We start from the raw sequence: 21039 nt of genomic DNA on the forward strand, positions 1-21039 counted from the left end.
CCTCAGTTGGGGTCGAAGTATGGGATATCATATTTCTATTTGCTGTAAACAGACTCTTCCCAGCAGCTTAAATGATTTTTAATCTCTCTCATCAGAAAATCTGAGGTATGCTCGCACCTTTAATGAAACCAACACACACAAAAGCAGAAACCTGGTCAGGACACTCTTGAACACTCTATTTGAATATGCCATTCTAAACATCTCCCCTAATCCTAGGTCCTTCATTCCTGTCATTCACCTTTATCTCACTTGGCATGAACCCCCATATTCTGACATCTTTTCTAAAACTCTTATTCCTATCCAACTCAGTGTTGTTCATATTGAAACCTGGTCTCCTCTGCTAATTCGATTCTTACCCTCCGTCATTGTATTCATTGGACCCACTTCCCAGCTTTCTATTATTAAAACATTTGCCTGCAAGATGAAGACAAAAAAACAAAGAAAGAAAGGAAGTAAAGAAAAAAGAAAAGAACCCAAATTTAAATCTCATTTCTGTCACTTATCATATCCAACTAGGTCACTTCAATCTCTTTTGAGTTTCAAATTCTCCATGGGTACAACCATTGGACAAGCAGGTTAAACATAGGTTGAAGTACCAGAGGGTATTGTGATGAATTAATCTCTGAGGTTCACTAAATCTTGAGATTCTAAGTGCTTTGGATTTGGCCTCTGGAAAAATGGAGAGAACTTAGCTGGCACAATTGGAAAAATTAATGGAAAAAATACCAATAAAACCAGAGAAGAAAGTAAAAGGGCAAAAATACAGTATAGAAAAATCATGGGGAAAAATCTCCAAAAAAAGAAAAAGCTTCCTAGAACTGGTTAAGCATACTAGCCCAAAGAGAAACCAGCCTGGGAACTTAGGCAACAGAGAATCATATACCAATATCCTCGAAATAGAGGCTGAATTTAATTAACTAACATGGTCTACAACTAGGTATCTTTCCTTTACAGAAAACTCATTTGTCTCAAGAAGAGGAGATATCACGACATCTAAGGATATGCCTGACTTGATCTTGCTTATTATGTAAAAGCCGTGACACCATGGCCATAGCTGACATCCACCCTAAAATCTCTGATGGTAAAAACAAGGGAATTGTACCACTGCACTAATTACTTTTGTTAGCACTACTGGTCAAATATATAAGGCCAAATGCTTGGACTTAGTTCTTAAGAAAACCCTAAATTAGAGTTCCGACATCATTAGCTTTGACATTCTGAGTTGATCTGCCCTAGGATCTGTATCTTCATCTTAGTGCTGCTGAGGAACCAGAGAATGGATGTGGAAGCTACACAAGCTGACGGGCAAACCCCTCGTTACTCATTAACTATGGAACCATGGGGCGGGTAATCAACCTCCCTGAACCACAGTTGCCAAAGTAATAAAAAGTAGGCTACAATAACACAAATACTTTGCAAAGCTATGCAATGAGTGTATAACTTAACAGATGTTGTTCATAGGATATAGTGTCTAGAGCAGGGTAGAACACTCAATAACTGCTTTTGTTCTCTGCGTTCCCTTAGGAAACACGTAATTTTCAGTTCATTCCTTTCCTTTCCTTTCCTTTAATTTTCTGTTTCATTTCATTTCATTCCTTTATACTTTGAGAGTGAGCGCACATAGAAGGAGGGAATGATATCTCAAGTAGGCTGTCAGTGCAAAACCGGACATGGGGCTTGAACTCACAAACGTGAGTTGAAATCAAGAGTCACACCCTTAACTGACTGAGCCCCCAGGTGCCCCAACAAATGTAATTTTTACAAATCCATAAAAATCCTAGCTGGATATAGAGTCTTCCTCAGCATTCTTATCTGCTCCTAAAGAAGAAAGCAAAATACATGTTAAATCAACAATTGAAAAATAGAGGAAATTACAAGTGTACGGCTTGTGATTTGTCAAAAAGTATTGCTTTGGGACCACACCTGGAAACCACACTACACTGAATGGTAATTATACCATTGGTCGGCTTAAAGCACTAAGAAATTTTACTTTCTCCTCTATATTGACCAAAAGCAAGAATAGGTTTTATCGGAATTTGACACCTACAGGTGAGCTGATGTTTACAATGACCATCACTTATTGACTCTATGACACTGGAGGAAAATGGTATCATTAGGAGAATGATGATCATAAGCTGAAAATGTCAAACTGAAACGAGCATGATTTTTCTGGACCTCCACTATGAGAGGAGTTAAAAGAGAGTATGTTTACTTTGCAGTCACATGGCAGAACTTCCCCAGCCCTTCAGTAGAGACTGTTCAGATTTAGGATGTAACACCCCCTTACAAAGTGGGCTCTATAGAGCTAGAGCTCTATAGCTATTGTACTTTGCTTCATGGCCAAACCATAACGAACAGACTTTCCCTGGCCTTATTTCCAATGGCAAGGTAAGTAAGAAGGATTTGGCATTCCAGTTTGATAAAGTCCTAACCTCTTGAGACTGTCTCCTTCCATTTCTAGAGAGTCTAACTAGACCCACCGCATATCACAGAGGAGGATGATCCTAATGTGAGTGCTGTGTAGTGGTTCATGATGTCATTTTTCTCAACCCTCCCCATTAGGTGACACACATCTAGAGAAATCATGTTTTTTTCATGGAAAGCAGAGGTCATCAGATCCTCTACTGATGAGCAACTAAACAAAACAAAGGGCAAAGAATATCTTGAATGCCTACATTCAATTACCGGGAAAATTTAATGTTCTAAACATTCAAAGATATCCACTGCATGATTCTTACTATATGACACTCTGGAAAGAGCAAGACTATGGAGGTAAGGGTTGGGGTGAATGTAGGGAGAAATGGGCACAGCACAGAGGACTTTTAAGGCAGTGAAACTCTTTCACACGATACCACAAAGGTGGATTTACATCATTACACATTTGTGAAAACTCAGAATGTATAACACCAAGGCTGAACGCTAATGCAAATTAGAGACTTGGCCTGAAAATGATGAGTTAGTGTCCATATAAAATGCATCACAGTTCTCACGGTGCCTGGGTGGCTCATTTGGTTCAGCATCCAAGTCTGGATGTGAGCTCAGGTCATGATGTCACAGTTCATTGGATCAAGTCCTGCATCAGGCTCTGTGCTGACAACACAGGATTCTTTCTCCCCTCTCTCTCTGCCCCTTTGCTGCTCACACACATGCATGCTCTCTCGCTAAAAATTAAACAAAGGAATTGAAAAAAATATACTACTAAAATGGACCACTGTCGTGCAAGATGTTGACAACAATGGGAGGCTAGGCGTGTACGGGAGCATGGTATGGTATGGAGACTCTCTGTACTTTCTATTATATTTTGCTGTGAACTTAAAACTGCTGTGAAAAATAAGGCTTATTAAATGTATAAAACAACAATAATAAAAAAACACGGTATCCATTGAAGCTACTCTTAGCATATATTAACGCATGATACAGTCACCTTAAAAATTAAGATAGAGATCAAAGTAACACAATATGGAGACTCTCTCCCATATGGAAGTATATGAAAATACATAAAGCAATACACAAAAATACAAAAGTTATTCATATACTTAGGCAAGAAAACAATTGGTGAATATGATCAAATATAACTACAAACAGGGATTTAGCACTATAGGAACAAAACCTGGGTTTTCCATATAATTAAGAGATTTTATTCTAATTTTAAATCAAAAATCATTATGTTGATCGTATCTTAGAATCATAATGAAAAGTTAGTCACATAAAAAAAGATTATAACGACCTAATATTGCCCTAGTAATTTTTGTACAAACGCCTACTTCATATGGATGATGAAACTGAAAGGACTACCATGGTAACCATCATATTACTTGCTAGTAAAATAAAATTTGAAGACACCACGAAAAATGATGTCAGGGCTATAATTCCTATGAAGAACAGGTTTCATTCATTCAGCAGGCCAAAGATGGCTACCCTCAGAACATCCTACTTGAATGACTGGCCGTTGGTTGTTCCCTGGGATCTTGGATTTAAGGCGGGTTCCCACCATTCTCTAGCTGCTTAAAAGTGGCTCACTCTGCCTAAGTGCTGGTACAATCAATGTGCTTAAGGCCGTACACTTGATTTCCTTCTGAAAACCTGGAATTTTGGGACATGCTAAGGAGAAGATGCCTATGTGATTAGCATTTGATGAGAACTCGGGCACTGAGTATCCATAAGCCTCATACTGGCAGACAATATTTTACTTGTGCTGTCCTAATTTGATGTTGGAGGAATTAAGCACATCCTGCTAACTCCATAGAGAAAGGATTCCTGGAAGCCTGCGCTTGGGTCTTCTCTGGCCTTCACCCCATGCACCTTTTCTCTGCGCTGATTGGCCTTTCTAGCCTGTCCCATACCAAACCACAGGCATGAGTACAACTATATGCTGAGGTCTGGGAGCTCTTCTGGTCAATAATCAAATCTGGGTGTCGTTGGGGTGCCTCTAACACAATGGAGTTATATGAAATTTTTATTATTTGGGTTGATGTGTTACACATGGTTACAGTCAGAAGGCTATGTCAGAGAATATCTTTCTTGGCAACTCTTTTTCTTGGTATTTGCCTGGAAAATTCCTACATTCCTATATATCCATTTGAAGAAAGGCTTAAAAAGAATAGATGAAATCATGATGTCAGAAAGTGTGAAACAAGCAACAATCCTATTTTACTCAGAAGGAAAAAAAAAGAGAATCCTGGTGGTTGCCACTATGTTCTACCATATACAATTTCCTCTCAAATATGAAAAATTAGGGGGAGGTTCCGGAAGATGGCGGCGTAGGAGGACGCGGGGCTCACAGCGCGTCCTGCCGATCACTTAGATTCCACCTACACCTGCCTAAAGAACCCAGAAAACAGCCAGAGGATTAGCAGAAGTGAGTCTCCGGAGTCAAGCGCAGACCAGAGGCCCACGGAAGAGGGGCTCCTCCTGAAGTGGATCACCTAAGGAGAAGCGAGCTAAGCCTGCCCCTCCAGCCCCCGTGCACCTTGCCTACCCACCCCAGCTAATACGCCAGATCCCCAGCAACACAAGCCTGGCAGTGTGCAAGTAGCCCAGACGGGACACGCCACCCCACAGTGAATCCCGCCCCTAGGAGAGGGGAAGAGAAGGCACACACCAGTCTGACTGTGGCCCCAGCAGTGGGCTGGGGGCAGACATCGGGTCGGACTGCGGCCCCGCCCACTAACTCCAGTTATACACCACAGCACAGGGGAAGTGCACTGCAGGTCCTCACCACCCCAGGGACTCTCCAAAATGACCAAACGGAAGAATTCCCCTCAGAAGAATCTCCAGGAAATAACAACAGCTAATGAACTGATCAAAAAGGATTTAAATAATATAACAGAAAGTGAATTTAGAATAATAGTCATAAAATTAATCGCTGGGCTTGAAAACAGTATACAGGACAGCAGAGAATCTCTTGCCACAAAGATCGAGGGACTAAGGAACAGTCACGAGGAGTTGAAAAACGCTTTAAATGAATTGCAAAACAAAATGGAATCCGCAATAGCTCGGCTTGAAGAGGCAGAGGAGAGAATAGGTGAACTAGAAGATAAAGTTATGGAGAAAGAGGAAGCTGAAAGAAAGAGAGATAAAAAAATCCAGGAGTATGAGGGGAAAATTAGAGAACTAAGTGATACACTAAAAAAAAATAATATACGCATAATTGGTATCCCAGAGGAGGAAGAGAGAGGGAAGGGTGCTGAAGGGGTACTTGAACAAATTATAGCTGAGAACTTCCCTGAACTGGGGAAGGAAAAAGGCATTGAAATCCAAGAGGCACAGAGAACTCCCTTCAGACGTAACTTGAATCGATCTTCTGCACGACATATCATAGTGAAACTGGCAAAATACAAGGATAAAGAGAAAATTCTGAAAGCAGCAAGGGATAAACGTGCCCTCACATATAAAGGGAGACCTATAAGACTCGTGACTGATCTCTCCTTTGAAACTTGGCAGGCCAGAAAGGCTTGGCACGATATCTACAGTGTGCTAAACAGAAAAAATATGCAGCCGAGAATCCTTTATCCAGCAAGTCTGTCATTTAGAATAGAAGGAGAGATAAAGGTCTTCCCAAACAAACAAAAACTGAAGGAATTTGTCACCACAAAACCAGCCCTACAAGAGATCCTAAGGGGGATCCTGTGAGACAAAGTACCAGAGACATCACTACAAGCATAAAACATACAGACATCACAATGACTCTAAACCCATATCTTTCTATAATAACACTGAATGTAAATGGATTAAATGCGCCAACTAAAAGACATAGGGTATCAGAATGGATAAAAAAACAAGACCCATCTATTTGCTGTCTACAAGAGACTCATTTTAGATCTGAGGACACCTTTAGATTGAGAGTGAGGGGATGGAGAACTATTTATCATGCTCCTGGAAGCCAAAAGAAAGCTGGAGTAGCCATACTTATATCAGACAAACTAGACTTTAAATTAAAGGCTGTAACAAGAGATGAAGAAGGGCATTATATAATAATCACAGGGTCTATCCACCAGGAAGAGCTAACTATTATAAATGTCTATGCGCCAAATACCCGAGCCCCCAGATATATAAAACAATTACTCATAAACATAAGCAACCTTATTGATAAGAATGTGGTCATTGCAGGGGACTTTAACACCCCACTTACAGAAATGGATAGATCATCTAGACACACAGTCAATAAAGAAACAAGGGCCCTGAATGATATATTGGATCAGATGGACTTGACAGATATATTTAGAACTCTGCATCCCAAAGCAACAGAATATACTTTCTTCTCGAGTGCACATGGAACATTCTCCAAGATAGATCATATACTGGGTCACAAAGCAGCCCTTCATAAGTTTACAAGAATTGAAATTATACCATGCATACTTTCAGACCACAATGCTATGAAGCTTGAAATCAACCACAGGAAAAAGTCTGGAAAACCTCCAAAAGCATGGAGGTTAAAGAACACCCTACTAACGAATGAGTGGGTCAACCAGGCAATTAGAGAAGAAATTAAAACATATATGGAAACAAACGAAAATGAAAATACAACAATCCAAACGCTTTGGGATGCAGCGAAGGCAGTCCTGAGAGGAAAATACATTGCAATCCAGGCCTATCTCAAGAAACAAGAAAAATCCCAAATACAAAATCTAACAGCACACCTAAAGGAAATAGAAGCAGAACAGCAAAGGCAGCCTAAACCCAGCAGAAGAAGAGAAATAATAAAGATCAGGGCAGAAATAAACAATATAGAATCTAAAAAAACTGTAGAGCAGATCAACGAAACCAAGAGTTGGTTTTTTGAAAAAATAAACAAAATTGACAAACCTCTAGCCAGGCTTCTCAAAAAGAAAAGGGAGATGACCCAAATAGATAAAATCATGAATGAAAATGGAATGATTACAACCAATCCCTCAGAGATACAAACAATTATCAGGGAATACTATGAAAAATTATATGCCAGCAAATTGGACAACCTGGAAGAAATGGACAAATTTCTAAACACCCACACTCTTCCAAAACTCAATCAGGAGGAAATAGAAAGCTTGAACAGACCCATAACCAGCGAAGAAATTGAATCGGTTATCAAAAATCTCCCAACAAATAAGAGTCCAGGACCAGATGGCTTCCCAGGGGAGTTCTACCAGACATTTAAAGCAGAGATAATACCTATCCTTCTCAAGCTATTCCAAGAAATAGAAAGGGAAGGAAAACTTCCAGACTCATTCTATGAAGCCAGTATTACTTTGATTCCTAAACCAGACAGAGACCCAGTAAAAAAAGAGAACTACAGGCCAATATCCCTGATGAATATGGATGCAAAAATTCTTAATAAGATACTAGCAAATCGAATCCAACAGCATATAAAAAGAATTATTCACCATGATCAAGTGGGATTCATTCCTGGGATGCAGGGCTGGTTCAACATTCGCAAATCGATCAACGTGATACATCACATTAACAACAAAAAAGAGAAGAACCATATGATCCTGTCAATCGATGCAGAAAAGGCCTTTGACAAAATCCAGCACCCTTTCTTAATAAAAACCCTTGAGAAAGTCGGGATAGAAGGAACATACTTAAAGATCATAAAGGCCATTTATGAAAAGCCCACAGCTAACATCATCCTCAACGGGGAAAAACTGAGAGCTTTTTCCCTGAGATCAGGAACACGACAGGGATGCCCACTGTCACCGCTGCTGTTTAATATAGTGCTGGAAGTTCTAGCATCAGCAATCAGACAACAAAAGGAAATCAAAGGCATCCAAATTGGCAAAGATGAAGTCAAGCTTTCGCTTTTTGCAGATGACATGATATTATACATGGAAAATCCGATAGACTCCACCAAAAGTCTGCTAGAACTGATACATGAATTCAGCAAAGTTGCAGGATACAAAATCAATGTGCAGAAATCAGTTGCATTCTTATACACTAACAATGAAGCAACAGAAAGACAAATGAAGAAACTGATCCCATTCACAATTGCACCAAGAAGCATAAAATACCTAGGAATAAATCTAACCAAAGATGTAAAAGATCTGTATGCTGAAAACTATAGAAAGCTTATGCAGGTAATTGAAGAAGATATAAAGAAATGGAAAGACATTCCCTGCTCATGGATTGGAAGAATAAATATTGTCAAAATGTCAATACTACCCAAAGCTATCTACACATTCAATGCAATCCCAATCAAAATTGCACCAGCATTCTTCTCGAAACTAGAACAAGCAATCCTAAAATTCATATGGAACCACAAAAGGCCCCGAATAGCCAAAGTAATTTTGAAGAAGAAGACCAAAGCAGGAGGCATCACAATCCCAGACTTTAGCCTCTACTACAAAGCTGTCATCATCAAGACAGCATGGTATTGGCATAAAAACAGACACATAGACCAATGGAATAGAATAGAAACCCCAGAACTAGACCCACAAACGTATGGCCAACTCATCTTTGACAAAGCAGGAAAGAACATCCAATGGAAAAAAGACAGTCTCTTTAACAAATGGTGCTGGGAGAACTGGACAGCAACATGCAGAAGGTTGAAACTAGACCACTTTCTCACACCATTCACAAAAATAAACTCAAAATGGATAAAGGACCTGAATGTGAGACAGGAAACCATCAAAACCTTAGAGGAGAAAGCAGGAAAAGACCTCTCTGACCTCAGCCGTAGCAATCTCTTACTCGGCACATCCCCAAAGGCAAGGGAATTAAAAGCAAAAGTGAATTACTGGGACCTTATGAAGATAAAAAGCTTCTGCACAGCAAAGGAAACAACCAACAAAACTAAAAGGCAACCAACGGAATGGGAAAAGATATTTGCAAATGACACATCGGACAAGGGCTAGTATCCAAAATCTATAAAGAGCTCATCAAACTCCACACCCGAAAAACAAATAACCCAGTGAAGAAATGGGCAGAAAACATGAATAGACACTTCTCTAAAGAAGACATCCGGATGGCCAACAGGCACATGAAAAGATGTTCAACGTCGCTCCTTATCAGGGAAATACAAATCAAAACCACACTCAGATACCACCTCACGCCAGTCAGAGTGGCCAAAATGAAGAAATCAGGAGACTATAGATGCTGGAGAGGATGTGGAGAAACAGGAACCCTCTTGCACTGTTGGTGGGAATGCAAATTGGTGCAGCCGCTCTGGAAAGCAGTGTGGAGGTTCCTCAGAAAATTAAAAATAGACCTACCCTATGACCCAGCAATAGCACTGCTAGGAATTTACCCAAGGGATACAGGAGTACTGATGCATAGGGGCACCTGTACCCCAATGTTTATAGCGGCACTCTCAACAATAGCCAAATTATGGAAAGAGCCTAAATGTCCATCAACTGATGAATGGATAAAGAAATTGTGGTTTATATACACAATGGAATACTACGTGGCAATGAGAAAAAATGAAATATGGCCTTTTGTAGCAACATGGATGGAACTGGAGAGTGTGATGCTAAGTGAAATAAGCCATACAGAGAAAGACAGATACCATATGGTTTCACTCTTATGTGGATCCTGAGAAACATAACAGAAACCCATGGGGGAGGGGAAGGAAAAAAAAAAAAAAAAAAAGGGTAGAGTGGGAGAGAGCCAAAGCATAAGAGACTGTTAAAAACTGAGAACAAACTGAGGGTTGATGGGGGGTGGGAGGGAGGGCAGGGTGGGAGGGAGGGCAGGGTGGGTGATGGGTATTGAGGAGGGCACCTTTTGGGATGAGCACTGGGTGTTGTATGGAAACCAATTTGACAGTAAATTTCATATATTAAAAAATAAAAAAAAAAAAAAAAAAAAAAAAAAAGAAAAATTAGTTAATTTTCTCCAACTAACTAGGACTTAGTTCACTTTTCTGGCAGATAGGAATCAAAAGAAGTAACAGGGATTGTTCTAGAAAAAACAGAACTATCAGACCCAGTATAAAAACATACCACTGATTATAGTTTTTTGTTTGTTTGTTTCATTTCCTTAATTTCTTAGAAAACAGAGACAGGTGCAAGGTGGTATCTCAGTGTGGTTTTGATTTTTATGCCCATCTGGATGTCTTCTTTGTAGCAGTGTCTATTCATGTCTTTTGCCCATTACTTCACTAGATTACTTGTGTTCTGGGTGTTGAGTTTGATAAGTTCTTTGTAGATTTTGGAAACTAACCCTTTATCTGATATGTCATTTGCAAATACCTTCTCCCATTCTGTCGGTTGCCTTTTAGTTTTCCTGATTGTTTCCTTCGCTGTGCAGAAGCTTTTATTTTGATGAAGTCCCCCTAGTTCATTTTTGCCTTTGTTTCCCTTGCTTCTGGAGACGTTTTGAATAAGAAGTTGCTGTAGGCAAGATCAAAGAGGGTTTTGCCTGCTTTCTCCTCGAGGATTTTGATGGCTTCCTGTCTTCCATTGAGGTCTTTCATCCATTTTGAGGTTATTTTTTGTGTGATGAACACCTTTTTATGTGAACATGTTTTGATTTTTCTTGGGTATATACCTATAAATACAGTTGCTAGTTCATATGGTAACTCTGTTAAATAAACCTTTTTTGTTTGTTTGTTTTTGTTTTGTTTTTTCAACCTTTTGAGGAGGGGCAGGCACCTGGGTGGCTCAGCTGGTTGAGTGGCCGGCTCTTGATTTCAGCTCAGGTCATGGTCTCAGGGTTGTGGAATCGAGCCCTACATTGGGCTCTGCTCTGAGCATGGAGCCTGCTTGGGATTCTCTCCCTTCCTCTCCTCTGTTCCTCTACCCCACTTGTGCACTCTCTCTCAAATAAGTGTAGAACAATTGTTTTTCTAGTTTAACCTTTTGAGGAACTGCCAGAATGTTTCCAAAGTGGCAGCAACATTACATTTTCATCAGCAGTTTTTGAGAGTTCCCATTTTCCTGATTCTTGCCAATGTTTGTCATTATCTGTTGCTTTTATGATAGCAATTCTAGTGGCTATGAAATGGCATCTTGTGGTTTTTGGTTTGCATTTTCTTATAACTAATGATGTTGAACGTGTCTCTTTTACTTTTGAGAGAGACAGTGTAAGCAGGGGAGGGGCAGAGAGAGAGGGAGACACAGAATCTGAAAGAGGCTCCAGGCTCCCAGCTGTCAGCACAGAGCCCGATGCGGGTCTCGAACCCACGAACCGTGAGATCGTGACCTGAGCCCAAGTCAGAAGCTTAACTGACTGAGCCACCCAGGCACCCCGAACATCTCCCTTTTAACGTGATTATTATCCATTTCTGTATTGTCTTTAAAGAACTAATCCATTCTTTTGCCCGTTTTTATATTGGATTGTCTTTTCATTATTGGAAGAGTTATTTAAATATCCTACATACAAATCCCTTAGCAGATACGGGATTTTCAGGTATTTTTCTCCTATTTAGTCACTTGCCTATTCACTTTCTTGATGGTAATATTTGAAGCATAGTAGTTTTTAATTTTGATGAAGTAAACTTAATCTGCTTTTGCCTTTTGGTGTCATGTCTAAGAAATCAGTGTCAAATCCAGTCACAAACATATACACGTAAGCATTTTTCTAAGAGTTTTATCATTTTAGCTCTTAGATTTTAAGTAATTTTGTATATATGCTATGGGGTAGAGGTCTTATTTTATTATTTTGCATGTGGATATCCATTTGTCCCAGTACCATTTGTTACAAAGACTAGTCTTATTCCATTTAATTGTCTGGCACCCTTGTAGAAAATCAGTTCACTATAATGTGAGAGTTTATGTTTAGATGCTCAATGTCAATACATTGATCTATATGTCTGTCCTTATGCCAGTACCATATCAAATTTTATGAAAACTTTTTCCTAGTTATCTTGCAAATTACCAGTCACTTATGTAATAATAAAAAGTCAATGTAGTAGAACTTAACTTTGCTCCTATAGAGATTTTTGTTTCTTGAAGAACCCTTTCACCAGCCTATGCCTTGCTGACCCCATGACTCGATGTGAAGTCAGGCTGAAAAAGATAAAATGCTCTTTCTTTAGTGTGTTCAGACTTTTATTTATTTATTTATCTATATTTATATACATTTTTAGTGCGTGCACAAGCAGGAAGAGGGGGTGTGTAGGGAGAGAAAGAGAGAGAGAGAGAGACAGGAGAGAGGAGAGAGAATTTTTAGCAGGCTTCACACTTAGTGTGGAGGCTGACAGGGGTCTTGATCCCATGACCCTGGGATCACGACCTGAGAGGTTGAGGCTCAACTGACTGAGCCACCCAGGTTCCCCACCTGTGCAAACTTTTAGTGTCTCAGTCAGTGCTGCCCACTTTCATTTCCATCAAATCTTGGCCATAAGATCTCTTGACTCAGTCTACCGTTTACTTCATTATGTTTTATTATCTCATTATAATGCATAGACTCATCCATAGTTTTCACCATCTAGGAAGGAAAAGATTAACTTTGGGTATTCCTCTTTCCTATTAAACAATCTTGCTAACCCATCATCTTGCAATTCACAATGAGATCCTCTTCTGACCTGGTTCTTGTGTGTAACACTGGTGTTAATCCTGTTCTTGCACAGATCCTACATTCTTGGAAAACACAGTAGCCTGTTTCCCCTTCTTTCACTTAAATAGAAAGATATGCATAGCTATATTTTATAGCTCAGAGTATAATTAATGGAATAAACATTACATCATTCAAATAATACAGCTGTACAAAGTGAGGTAGTATTAAGTTGATTTATCAGAGACAAATAGTAGATTGGTAATTTGAATGACAACAAACTTTTGAAGCCTACTTGTATGATATGGAGAAGCATTGTGGGACAACACAAAGATGAAATGGTCTTACCTCCCCACACAAAGAAGGTTGGAATAAGGTAAAGGAGAATGCACACTTAATTTAAGTAGTGCTAAAGGACAGTACATTTGTTTTGCTACTGAAAAGATGAAAAATGATTCCATGACATTCTCTTTATTTCCTCACTGAGGAAAGGAGAATGAAGATTGAGTATTCAATGGATTAAAAAATACTCAAAGCTGCCTATTTCCTTTAATTGAAATCAGATCAAAGGGCCAATTTTGGTTATCCAATTGACTCTTTCTAGTTTTTCAACTATTGTGCTTCAAATCGTATGTCTCTGTGCTTCTACCTTAACTTGAGGGGACATTCTAAAGAGGCATTCCTGCTTACTTGTAAGAATTGTTGGAATTGAAGGGAATCTTAGAAAAAGATCTTAGAGACAGGAAGAACGCAGAGGAGTAGGAGGACTATAGGCTTGCCTCATCCCACGAATACAACTAGATAACAATCAGCTCACCCTAAATACCCCAGAAATCGACCTGAAGACTGACAGAACAAACTCCACAACAAAAGGGAGAGAAGAGGCCACATCAAAGAAGGTCCTTGATGCAGAAATGTCGTCTAGAAGAGAAACAGATCCTGGCTTCTGCAGAGGGGAGGGAGTTGAGGTTGTGGGTAAGGGTGAGAGAGAGGAACGCACAAGGGAATGCACAAAGAGAACATTTCCCCATAGCCACTGGCTTGGAAAAATTTCGTGAGTTCTTGCAACCAGTAGTGCATAAAGTCTGGAGTTTTAAAGGGAATCCGGTTTAGCTGGTTTAGAGCCCTGAGGTACTGCACTGCTCATGGACAGAGGGCAGGCAAACAACATGGGAGCATATAGCATGGGTAGAGTGGTCTGAAGAGTGCCTGGGGCACACAGTGGGGAGATTATTTGCTCTTCTCAGAGCACGTCCCTCAGAGGCAAAGTTCAGAGAGACCTGTCTGTAGGAACAAAGCCGCTGGCTGGCACCATCTCCTTCTCCTGCCCCTCACCACAAACATAAAGCCACCGGTAAGAAGCAGTGCATTGCTAACACTGGGTACCTAACTTGCTTACACCAAACGCCACCCCATTGCACTCTGGTGGAACTACCTTTCTCAATCACTCTTGCTTGAGTTCCAGCACAGCTACCCCTCCCCCAGAAGACAAGGACAAATGCCTGCCCACACCACATCTCCCAACCAGAGAGTTTCCCTTGGCCTCAGTTCCAGGAGAGGTGGTGACAGGTCTCATTTCATAAGCAGACCAGAGCACACCTAGTTAAAACTCGCTATGTTCAGGCAAGGGACCAAACACTCACCAGACCAGGCAAGGAGAGCCTCTGCAGACGACTGGCCTGAAGGATAGCATAGCCAGAACACAACAGCAGAACACATGCAGCACACACTGGTGACACTCCCTGAAGTGCTAGACCCTGGGCATTACATGACGTCTTTTTCCTAAGTCCATTACTTTCGGGAGCATGTGACATAACTGGCTTCTCTAACACACAGAAGCTGGCAGATACTTAGACAAAATGAAAAGACAGAGGCATTTATCCCAAATGAAAGGACAGGATAAGGCCATGGCCAGAGACGTAAATGGGACAGATGTAAATAACACGCCTAATGGAGAATTTAAAACCATGATCATAAGGATATTCACTGGACTTGAGGAAAGAATGGAAGACATCCGAGAGACCCTTACCACAGACATAAAAGAGTTCAAGAATCAGAGATGAAGAGGGCAGTAAAAATGAACAGCAAGCTGGAAGAAGCAGAGGAACAAATTAATGACCTAGAAGACAAAGTAATGGAAAGCAGTGAAGCTGAAGAAGACAAAGACGAATTATCCAATGCAAGAATAGACTTAAGGCACTCGGTGACTCTGTCAAATGTAAAAACATTCATATGATAGGAGTCCCAGAAGAAGAAGACAGAAAGAAGGGGACAGATAATTGATTTGAAGACACAATAACTGAAAAATTCCCTAATGTGGAGAAGAAAACAGACATCCAGATCCAGGAGGCACAGAGAACTTCCATCAAAATCAATACCCAAGACATGTTGTAATGAAATTTGCAAAATATACTGCTAACATCTTTTTTTTTTTTTAGTGTTTTGTTTTTTTTTTTTATTTTTTTTTATTTTTTATTTCCGTGACAGAACGCAGACACAAGCAGGGGAGGGGCAGAGAGAGAGAGAGAGAGAGAGAGAGAGAGAGAGAGATTCCCAAGCACTCTCTGTGCTGTCAGTGCAGAGCCCACTGGAGGGCTTAAAGCCACAAACTTCGAGGTCACGACTTGAGCTAAGATCAAGTCATGCTTCACCGACTGAGCCACGCAGGTGCCCCACTGCTACAAATCTTAAAAGCAGCAAAACAAGTCATTCACTTCCAAGGGAAAACCCACAGGGCTAGCAGGAGATTTTTCAACAGAAACTTTGCAAGGCAGAAGGAAATGGCATGATGTATTCAAAGTGCTGAATGAGAAAAATCTGCAGCCAAATATACTCTATCCAGTAAGGCTATCATTCGTAATAGAATGAGAGATAAAGAATTTCTCAAACAAAAATGGAAGGAGTGTGTGACCACTAAATCAGCCTGTAAGAAATATTATCGGGACTCTGAGTGGAAAGGAGAAACCAAAAGTGACAGTATAAAGGCAGGAAATGTAAAAGCAGTAAAAATGTATATTTCTGTAAAAAAAAATCGTCAAGGAATGCCCCCAAAAATGATATACAATATAATAGCTTATCAAATCATGGGGCGGAGAAAATAAATTAGCTCTAACTTAAGTGACCATCAACTTAATATAGACTGCTACACGCAGAAGAGGTGATATACAAATTAATGCTTATCATATACCAAAACCCACACTAATAACCATGCAAAGAATAAAGAGAAAGAAATCCTGCTTTCAGCCCCACCCAAAGCCTCACTTCCCCTTCCCTTCTGGCAGGTGTGGCTAAGCAGGGTCCCTGTGACCATCCCTCCATGGTGTGAGGATGCCCAGGGATGGAAAGGGAGGAGGAATGGGTAAAAGAACAGGGATGCTCCCTGGGGCTGAAAGTCATTCACTCATTCATTTCATTCATTCATTCATTCATTCATTCATTCATTTAAGCTCCTATATGATAGGGAACTCACGGCCTAGTGGAACACGCCACAGCAAACACACTGAAGAAAGAGAAGTGGTGCTCTGCCCAGCCCACAGCAAGGAGCCTCTCTGAACAACGAACGGATGCTGAAGCCGAGAGGCAAAGGATGGGTAGTCGTTAACAAGACAGAGCCTCCATTCCCCCATCTGCAAAAGGGATTACCATGGTACCTCTATCATAGGTTGCTGTCCAGATGCAATGTTAGCTACTAATATTTTTATGGGCAGGCAGGGTGCACACGAGAGGGGCTGCAAGGCCAGAGAAACAGCAGAAGGGGAGGAGGGTCGGTGGGATTTGGGGTGGAGGAGGCTTTTAAAGGGTGACAGAGTTTCAGGGCACATAGGAAGAAGTGGGTGGAACAGACATTCAGGCAGAGGGAACAGCATAAGCAAGGGAATAGAATCTGACGTTTGAGACCCGTCTGGACCATTTCTCAGAGCTCTGTCAGGTTAATGCTTGGGATCCAGTTAGGTCATTCTGTGCAGACAGCCGAAACCAGGCCAAAGTCAAGAGGATCCAGAGCAGAAGTGACGCAGGGTCAGAGGTGCAGAGGTTCCCAGGAAGGGAGGACACCAGTCCTCCTTCCCCTCTGCCCTCCATCTCACCACGGGTTACTTATTCAGAGTGGTCTCTTGTCCTGGCCTCAGCCTGTCGGATGCCTCCCTCTCTCAGCTACAGTATGGCCTGACAGCTCTCCAAGTCTCTGGAGCCTTCTCTCCTTATTCAACCATCATTTATTAAGCACCTACTGAATGCCTGGGTGCTAAAGCTGGCATGGACCACCTCCCACTGCGAATGGTTAAGCTGTTGGTAGACTCAAATGGGTCTTGCTGGGAGATTTACACCATGGAAACCTGCCAACGCTGTTTATCAGGTACTTTTTCTCCCAGAGGGCCTGTTGCCAGCACACCATTGCCCCCTGCCCAAGCAAGGACACAGAAAGGCAGGCCCCTGCCTATAGGGACTCACACAAAAGGAAGACGATAGCCTACTGGAGCAGGCTGTGTAGTCTTCCAGGACGCAGGGGTGAACTGGGGGACCCATTCTGGAAAAGGGGGCATAAATGCCCACTAGAAACTGAACCAAGCTGTTCAAATAGCACTAGTGTGCCTCGTTCCCATTTTAGAGGCAAGGAAACAGAGGCACAGAGAGGCAGAGTCACCAGTCCACGTTCACACAGTAAGAAGTGGCAGAGTTGAGATTTGAACCTGGGCCACTGGATCTGGAGTCCTTGCTTTTCACTTCTGCCCTTGACTGTCCCATGGTGCAATTATTGCAATGCCCAGCCCCCCACCCCTGCCCCCCACACACACCCCTAAGCAGCCAGCACAGGGATACGCAAAACCAGGGAGGCCTGACTGGTTTTGCTGCCCAACTAGTTTCCATTCTCCTAGGGCTAAGGTCTGTGTCCTCTCCACCCAGCTGCCCATGACAGTGCCCCTGACAGGAAGATATTGTGTTTGTTGGTCTTACTGTCTGAAGAACCTTCTGGAAGGGAGCCCTGGTCCCCCATGTGCAGAGCTAGTGCTGACTAGGAGGAAGGGGTGCATCGTGCAGCATGGAGAACAAAGAGGCTTTGGCCTTGGGGAACACAGCAGGGTCCGTTGAATGCCATAGCTAAGGTGCCCGTAGGGGCACAAGGAGGACCACCCCACCCCGGCCACCGCCCACTGCTTCTCTCTTCTTCCAGAATAGCATGAGCACACGGACTTGCAGTGCCCCCAGCCCTGACTTCCCTGGGTCACATCCAGCCCTCACAGGATACTCATCGCCACAAGGTAAAGTGAGCCTGGCCCATGAGCTGACATCAATGCCCCCGTTTTCCAGGTAAATATACTGGCACAGCGGCCAAGGATTTCCCGAGGCCTTCTCAGGTGCTGGGCTCCCTACACTCATCACCTCATAAAGACCTCTCCACAACCCTGTGGAGGAGTCTCCCCGTTTGACAGATGTGGACACTGAGACTCAGAAAGCAGACTTGCTTGGGGTGGTCCAGCCACCGGCAGATGTGGGCCAAGCAGCCCTGACCACAGCAGGGACCCTGGGCAGACTCCAGAGGGGCTGCTGAGCCAGATGGCAGCACTGCCGCCCCATCAGCTCCTCGCTGTCAGGTCAGGACTGGTGTCCCAGGAGTGGCAAGGAGTGCTATGGGGATGGGGCAGTGCCAGTCCTGGGGGGCAATGGAGGGGTCTCTCTGGGGTAGTATTCCTGCCCACAGGCCTTCTAGGGAGTCTTCCAGAGCCAGGAGAGTCACCTGACCTCCAGCTACTAGGGCTGGCTGAGACCCACCTCTGCTTCTCATGGCACTCCAGCTCAGGTGCCACCATTCTGACTTACATCCAAGCTCCCCTCCCCAACCCAGCTTCCAGAACACACTATTTGCAGATATTGATAGAGCCCTCCTCCAGCCAGGTTCCCTTCCCCACCCTGGGCAGTGTAATGAAAAACACCTGAGCCTCGCCGCTCCGCTCCCCCCCCCCCCCCCCCCCCCCCCCCCCCGCCTCAAACCCAAGGAAAGGACTAGGGGTGCTCTCCCCACGCCCCTCCGCCTGACAAGCAGCCACAGTCCCAGCCTCCGCACCCGCCCTGTTCCAGGAACCCGCTGGAGGCTTGGGAAGTGGGGGGCACAGCTCACAAAGAGCCTTTTGAGCCCAGCGCCTAGGGGAGGCCCCTGCCCAGGCCTAGGGAGGGGATCTAACGCATGAGGCTTTGCCCTCCAGGGCCTGGGAAAGGTCCTGGGGCCAGCCTGGTTGGGGGAGGGGGCGTCAGAGCCCAGTAGACTCCCTGGAATCCCGCCCCCACATCCTTGTCTCTATGCCCCCAACCCCTGGTCCTGGGGCTCCCATTCCCTCCCATAGGGTGACGCTCAGGGAGGGAGGGGGCTGTGGGAGCCCTGAGGGCTTGGCGGGGTAGGGGTTGGGCCAGGAGCCCAGAGATGGAGGCGGAAGGCCAGGAGTGCGGGGATGGAGGGGCTGCGGCTAGGGTTACCCTGGACGCCAGGGTCAACTCATCCATCTCCAGCCTGGTCTCAGCAGCGGAGGCAACAGCAGCAGCGTCGGCGATGGCTGCGCGGCCCTCGAGGCCCCAGCGGGGAGATACTGGCGTCTGCTACAGCCTCTCACCCCATCTCGAGCTCCTGCAGAGTCTGGGGCGAGCGCAGGGCATCGCGGGCATCCCGAACCAGCGCCTGGCCCACATCCCCCTCTCACGCCCCCACCTCCACACTTTCCTGCGGTCCAGGCACGGCCGCCAGGCTGCACCCTGGGACGCAGCGCGGGGGCGGGTGCCCCCGGAAGGGGCGTGTGGGACGAGAGGGGTGCGAAGGCGAGGCCTGAGCGCGGCAAGCAGAGGTGCCAGCTCCCGCTTGGCACGGAGGCTCCGGACCCCGCCCCACCCCCCCACCGGAGACCCCTCCCCTCCTTTCGCAGTGCCCAGCTGGGCCTGGAGGGGACATCGGAGCCCAATAGTCTCCCTGGCATCCAGCCCCCACCTCCCTGTCTCGACGCCCCCAACCCCTGGCCCGGGGCTCCCGCTCATGCCCCTAGGGTCACTCTCAGGGAGGGAGGGGGCTGTGAGAGCCCTGAATGCTGGGGGTGGGGGGTTGTGCCTGGAGCGCGGAGATGGAGGGAGCGGGCCAGGAGTGCTTAGATGGAGGGGCTGCGGCTCGGGTCACCCGGGCACCAGGGTCAACTCACCCATCTCCAGCCTGTTCTCAGCAGCGCAGGCAACAGCAGCGGCGGCGGCAGCGATGGCCGCGCGGCCCTTGAGGCCCCGGCGGGCAGATGCTGGCGTCTGCTGCAGCCTCTCACCCCATTTCGGGCTCTGGTGGAGGCTGAGGCACGCGCCCGGCATCGCGGACCTTGCGGCCCAGAGCCTGGCCCACATCCCTGCCTCACGCCCCCACCTCCACCCCTTCCGCCTCCAGGCAAGGCCGCCAGGGTGCACCCTGGGACGCGGCGCGGGGGAGGGCCCCCCCACGGGAAGGGTGTGTGGGGCGAGAGGGGTGTCAAGGGGAGGCCGAGCTAGGCGAGAAGAGGTGTTGACTCCCGCCAGGCTCCCCGGCTCCGGACCCCATCCCATTCCCCCACCAGAGCCCCCAGCCCTTTGCTCGCAGTTCCCCTGTAGGCCTGGGGTGGGGGGGCGTCGGAGCCCAATAGTCTCCCTGGCATCCGGCCCTCACCTCTCTGTCTCCACGCCCCCATCCCCCGGGCCCGGGGCTCCCACTCCTGCCCCAAGGGTCACGCTCAGGGAGGGAGTGGGCTGTGGGAGCCCTGACGCCGTGGGAGGGTGGTTGTGCCGGGAGCGCAGAGATGGAGGCGGAGGGCCAGTAGGAGGGCGTGGATGGTGGGGCTGCGAAGCGGGTTCCCTGGGATGCCAGGGTCAACTCACCTATCTCCAGCCTGGTCTCAGCAGCGCAGGCAACAGCGGCGGTGGCGGCGGCGGCGATGGTTGCGCGGACCTCGAGGCCCCCGCGGGGAGATGCTGGCGTCTGCTGCAGCCTCTGACCCCATCCCGGGCTCGGGCGGAGGCTGAGGCATGCGCCCGGCATCGCGGGCATCTCGGCCCCGCGCCCGGCCCATAGCCCCGCGTCCCGGCCCCACCTCCACCCCTTCCCGCAGTCCAGGCACGGCGGCCAGGCTGCACACTGGGACG

The 21039-nt window shown here is 45.3% G+C and overlaps 1 protein-coding gene across 4 annotated transcripts; it reads right to left on the minus strand.

The window, feature by feature from the left end:
* Positions 1-1730: 1730 nt before the first annotated feature.
* Positions 1731-20474, minus strand: LOC122212805. Of its 4 annotated transcripts, XM_042926772.1 has the most exons (5): positions 20082-20474; positions 19398-19531; positions 16376-16532; positions 12938-13028; positions 12774-12840 (listed from the first exon to the last, which is right to left on the minus strand). In XM_042926772.1, exons 1-5 carry the CDS (start codon positions 20464-20466, stop codon positions 12834-12836), a joined length of 774 nt encoding a protein of 257 aa, XP_042782706.1. In that variant the 5' UTR covers positions 20467-20474; the 3' UTR covers positions 12774-12833. The 4 variants fall into 4 exon arrangements, with proteins under 4 accessions (XP_042782709.1, XP_042782708.1, XP_042782706.1 ...); XM_042926771.1 differs by having other exon boundaries at positions 12774-13028; XM_042926775.1 differs by lacking the exons at positions 12774-12840; positions 12938-13028; positions 16376-16532 and adding an exon at positions 1731-1818.
* Between the last annotated feature and the right edge of the window lie 565 nt (positions 20475-21039).

Source organism: Panthera leo (assembly GCF_018350215.1).
Source record: "Panthera leo isolate Ple1 chromosome F3 unlocalized genomic scaffold, P.leo_Ple1_pat1.1 chrF3_random_Un_scaffold_30, whole genome shotgun sequence".
Classification (NCBI taxonomy): domain Eukaryota; kingdom Metazoa; phylum Chordata; class Mammalia; order Carnivora; family Felidae; genus Panthera; species Panthera leo.

Excerpts from the sequence above, each read along its gene's own strand:
- LOC122212805 (XM_042926771.1), bottom strand. The coding sequence starts at position 20,466 with ATGGGATGGGGTCCGGAGCCGGGGAGCCTGGCGGGAGTCAACACCTCT. Across the intron at positions 19,532-20,081 it reads TGAGAACAGGCTGGAGATGG|ACTCTGCAGGAGCTCGAGAT; the intron begins GTGAGTTGACCC and ends CGCTCGCCCCAG. Across the intron at positions 13,029-16,375 it reads GTGGCGTGTTCCACTAGGCC|TGAAAGAAGGGGAAACAGGC; the intron begins GTGAGTTCCCTA and ends TTTCTATTTAAG.